The 5,093-nt window shown below is 44.8% G+C and overlaps 1 protein-coding gene across 1 annotated transcript; it reads left to right on the top strand.

The window, feature by feature from the left end:
- Window positions 1–6: 6 nt before the first annotated feature.
- On the top strand, window positions 7–1,470 carry LOC104401802 (potassium voltage-gated channel subfamily A member 6-like; the record flags this gene model as incomplete). Its single annotated transcript, XM_010009498.1, has 1 exon — window positions 7–1,470. A coding segment is annotated over one exon (870 nt), but the record flags the coding sequence as incomplete, so codon positions are not given.
- Window positions 1,471–5,093: the final 3,623 nt, after the last annotated feature.

The raw sequence follows: 5,093 nt of genomic DNA, 5'->3' as shown, positions 1-5,093 counted from the left end.
CTGCGCCCCGCCGCCGGCGCCGGGCCCTTCTTCACCGACCCCTTCTTCCTCATCGAGACCCTATGCATCATCTGGTTCTCCTTTGAGCTCCTTGTCCGCTTCTTCGCCTGCCCCAGCAAGCCGGAGTTCTCCCGCAACATCATGAACATCATTGACATTGTGGCCATCATCCCCTACTTCATCACGCTGGGAACTGAGCTGGCCCAGCAGCAGCAACAGAAGCAGCAGCCTGGGAGCAGCAGCAACAATGGAGGCCAGCAGCAAGCCATGTCCCTGGCCATCCTTCGAGTCATCCGCTTGGTCAGAGTCTTCAGGATCTTCAAGCTCTCCAGGCACTCCCAGGGGCTGCAGATCTCGGGGAAGACCCTTCAGGCCAGCATGAGGGAGCTGGGCCTCCTCATCTTCTTCCTCTTCATTGGGGTGATCCTTTTCTCCAGTGCTGTCTACTTTGCAGAGACTGATGACCCTGACTCCCTGTTCACCAGCATCCCTGATGCTTTTTGGTGGGCTGTGGTGTCCATGACCACTGTGGGCTATGGGGACATGTATCCCATGACAATTGGTGGCAAGATTGTGGGGTCCCTGTGTGCCATTGCAGGTGTGCTCACCATTGCCCTCCCTGTCCCTGTCATCGTGTCGAACTTCAACTACTTCTACCACCGAGAGACTGATCATGAAGAGCAGTGCCAGTACACCCATGTCACCTGTGGCCAGCAGCAGTCACCCTTCTCTGAGCCCAAGAAGGGGGACAGTAATCAGTCTCTCAGCAAATCTGAATTCCTGGAAGCAGAAGACCTGGAGTCCATGAAATATTCCAACTTCATTCCTCCCAACAATCAGGGGTATAAAGAAAAGAAAATGCTGACAGAGGTGTGATCAGTTTTGTTAGCCTGTGTCCAGACATGGAGCTGCAAGCTGCTGCACAGTCACCTTCCTGCTAGCAGCTGGATCTATTCAGCATTTACATGCCAGACTGTGAACTGTGATACCGTAAACAGAATGATTGCGATAATGGACTCTTCTGTCCTGATTTGCTGTTTCTCATTACCGTGTGCAGCCAGAAATGTTCTTGCTTTATTCTGTGGAGTGCTAGCTGTCATCCTCCTTGTGAATTTCTTTCTCTGTTTTTGAAGACTGCTTTAATTCAACATTTGCTGTGAAACTAGCCTATCTACTCCACTAACAGAGAAGCCCTTGCCACTACTTCAGCTGAAGGATTCAGCAGGGAGTAAACAGTTAAAGGGTCTACAAACATCTGGCTCAAGCTCTGCCCTTGGTTCTTGTGCCAGAGCAGTGCCCTTGGCTGTGGGATCAGTCACGCCTGCCATGCCGTTGCCTTTGAATAATGGAAACACTGTAGCTAGCATCACAGGGAGTTCTGCAGCTGTAAGAGAAAGTCAGCAAGCAGATGCCTGCCTTCTTTGCAACCCTTGGCATGCTGAACAGCCTCTTGGTTTGTGTTTCAAAAAAGATGCATAGATCTAAAAGCTCTTTGCTACTTGTGACCATATATGATTTATCAAAAACAGGCTTATAGAAATCAACAGGCTTGGTGAAGATTTTCTGTGTTTTTCAGCTTATTTCAGCCTTATTTTTGCCAGTGCCCTGATGTTAATTGGCTTTTATTTTACCAACTTAATCTTCATAGTGGTAAGTGCCTTCTGATGCAAGGCACATTTGTTATCTCTGCAGTTTATCTCCACACAATATTGTTTAATGAAATGTGCTTTGTGCTTCAGATACCCAGTTCTGTAGTAAGGCATGTGAGAGCAATTGACTCCACTGTTTTTATTGAAGCATTTGTATAGGTTAGGGAAGTTTGCCTGTTGGCATTTTGTTGACATGGCTCAAAACCTGGACCACAGACAGCTGCACCTCTGCTGTCTGAATATTGCACTGATTTAGCGGGTCACAAGCATAAATTGCCCCAGGGTAAAGTGTGTCAACATTTGAGACTGAGATTGGCACAGATACAAACTTCCCTAAGCCATCTGCACAAACCCAGCAGCATACCCCAGACCTTTCAAATGAGGGGGAAACAGCTAGCCTTGAAGAGATGCTTTTGCTGCATTTCTCATTTAGCCAGTTCTTGGTATTTTATGGACAGAAGGCACAGGAACGTCTTTTGCATGAACTAGGTTTTATGAGAGCAATCTATGCTAGCAATGCAAAATGCATAACTTGTCCTGAAGTGCTGGGTTTGCCAGGGAGTTGCATCTTAAAATGCACATCTTGCTTCCTAGATCATTTCAGGTTTTTTAATCAGCTCTGCCTTACCCCAAACTTTAAAATGTTTCAAATGCTGCCAGCGGGCGAGAAGGAGAAATGGATGCTTTCAGATTCTGTGGGCAAATTTTCCTACAAAGGAAAGTCTTTCTTGTTTTAAATCTAAGCGTATATTCTGCATTCACATGTGTGCATGTGTATGAAAGCAAAGGCAGCCATTAATGCCTTGCATCATACTGTGTGATATGCATATTAGAATGTACTACATATTGCATGTGACTCATGTAATACATAAACCAGACATAATATCAAGATGCAAAATATATAGAATACACTTTATGTATATATTATGCTTTTCAACCATAAGGCTACGAATGCTAAAGGCATATACTGTAATTTAATCAGAATAGTCTATAGAACTGGCTGTAAGATGGGATCTGTTTGCATTGTTGTTACCCTGCTTGGTTTTTGTTGTCTTGAGATCTTGCTCTGTGCCTAGAGTGCTTTTATTGTGGCCTCTCCTCATCTGGGCCCTGATCATATGGTAGAAGTTGTTTGTGTAAATCCTAACTGCTGTATTTCTCCGGAGTCCCATTGTCTTCTCAAAGGTTTTTAGTGTACAGGGATCTCCCCTGGGGTTAGCGCACAACCTTTATATTAAAACTCTGTTCTCTCTTGCTGAAATCAGTAGCAAAATGTCACTTGTCTCAGTTACTGCAGGTCAGTCTGGGAGGCACAAATGTGATGTGATGAGGGCTCTGTAGCTAAGAGGAGTTTGCCTGAATATATAGGTGCCTAATTCCTCTTTGTTTCATCGGGACTAAGGCAAACGTCTGAAGGTCTGGGCTTTGGAAGCCATTCTGCATCCCCTGAAGCATGTAACCAGCTAGTGGGTAAGTAATCCTGGTGGGTAAGTGGGACGGAGGAAGGATTAGCACAGTGGCATCTCTGTTGATCTCTCTAAAATGTTGTCTTGGTCATTGAGTTAGTTAAGTAAAAGGCTGCTGCTGTTCTTAGTTGTGTTTCAGGATTACTGTAATGAAATCTTTTATGTGAGTGCAGGAGAGTGGCTTCTTTTCACATTTTATGTTGCTCAAGCAGATGTTCTAGAAACTAGAAAAAGAATGTGCTATTTAAGAGGGATGTTTCAAGGCTCCTGCTGTCTCCTAGCAGAATGCCCATGTTTGGGGTTATTTTATGCCTGAGTGTATCAGCTGATAAAAGTTTTCCCAAAGTAAGATATAAAAAACTCAGATTAAGCACAAGTTCAGGAGGAGCCTACATCAGAAAATTCCTGTGTTTATTTCTTCCCTTGGGCCTGACCCCATTGCCCCTGCTAGGCAGGAGCCCTCCCTGCTCATAACAGGTTGTTCTTCTAACCAGCATGACAGACAGCTGGGCACAGAGACTTCGGCAGAAGAAAAGAGATAAGTTACTGGTAGCATAATTCCAGCATGTCTTGGAAAGAGGTTTCCTGCTCTCAGGTGAAATTCAGCAACGAGTTTGTAGCTGGAGTATTGTGGTTTCTGAAAATCTCCATACAGACACATGCATGCAGGTGCACACTCAAAGCACTGGTGTGAATGAACTCTGTTGCAACCAGGCAGCTTTGTGTAGTTTTTGCCATCCACATTTTCCAGGTCTGAAAAGAAACTGCAAATGAAAATGTGAAAACAGGAATGGTGTTTGCTCCCTGGGTTTTCTGTGTTAGAGCCAAGAGAAATATAAAAAGCCAACAGAAGCTTGGAAACTGTAACCCTGGGACTTCTATTTGGCATGCAAATCCTTCTCTAAGCACCTTCTGAAAAACAAGGCAGTGAAATCCCAGAGTTGGCAATAACACTATATACTATAGAACTTCTGGAATTCGGTATTTTTATTAAGGAGCCTTCGGGTTTTGTTTTCAAGTGACTGAAGGGACATAGTGGCACCTCTGCCACTGGCTTTACAGAAGACTCATGTCACCAAACCACAGTGTCTCTTTCAAAAATCTTACCTCAAGTTCTCAGCCCTTAGCACTCACTCCTGAATGTCCGGAATCCAAATCTGTCTGTCTAGCTGCTTCCTTCTGAAGGCAGAGCACATCCTCATGAAGCAAAGTAGGCTCCTCCAGGGACTTGTTTCCATAACAACCTCCCAGTCTGTGTCTCTTTACCTTGTGACTGTGGCTACAAGCAAAAGCACTCGTTGCATATTTTCAGTTTTCATATATTAGCACCTTATCTTTACAGCTGTTTCTCTGCTTACTGAAGATGATCGCACCACCTTGTATCATGTACAACTGTCCTGTCCAACTTCAGACAGACAGCTGTCAACATGTGAAAGCAAAGAGTGCAAACCAGGAGATGAGAGGGAGTTGTATATCCTTGCACACAGAGAGGTGGGGAGTGTGTGAAGGGCAATCTGAGCACTCACAGTCAAGGAACTGAGGGGCAACTGGCCTGTGAATGTAGACTCAACTGGGTGCCCAGTGACAAGGCATACAAGCTAAAGCATCACATTAACAAAGCCAGAAACTCCCCTTTCAACAATCTCACTAGGAAATAGGTTTGCTGTGGAAGATACTACTGCTCCCCCATGGGATGTTTTACACCAAAGCAAGACAAGGCAGAAAGCCTTGGAGGTGGGGAAGAAAGGAAAAGAAGAATTTTACTGAGGACACCTTTTTTTTTAATCTGCAACTCATCGACCACATCAAAGACTGTAAGTGTGAAAGGCATGAAGAAGTGTTTTGTGATATTTCAAAGCCTGCATGGCTGGTGTATCCCTGCACTTACCTCCAAGATGAAATTCCCGTTCTGCTCCAGCTTGGAAAAAAGTCAGAGTTCAGGATTTCTGAGCAATTTTCTGGTTTGGCCCTGTTCCTT

Source organism: Nestor notabilis, unplaced genomic scaffold (assembly GCF_000696875.1).
Source record: "Nestor notabilis isolate BGI_N333 unplaced genomic scaffold, ASM69687v1 scaffold7692, whole genome shotgun sequence".
Taxonomy (NCBI): domain Eukaryota; kingdom Metazoa; phylum Chordata; class Aves; order Psittaciformes; family Psittacidae; genus Nestor; species Nestor notabilis.
This window is presented reverse-complemented; position numbering and strand designations above follow the sequence as displayed.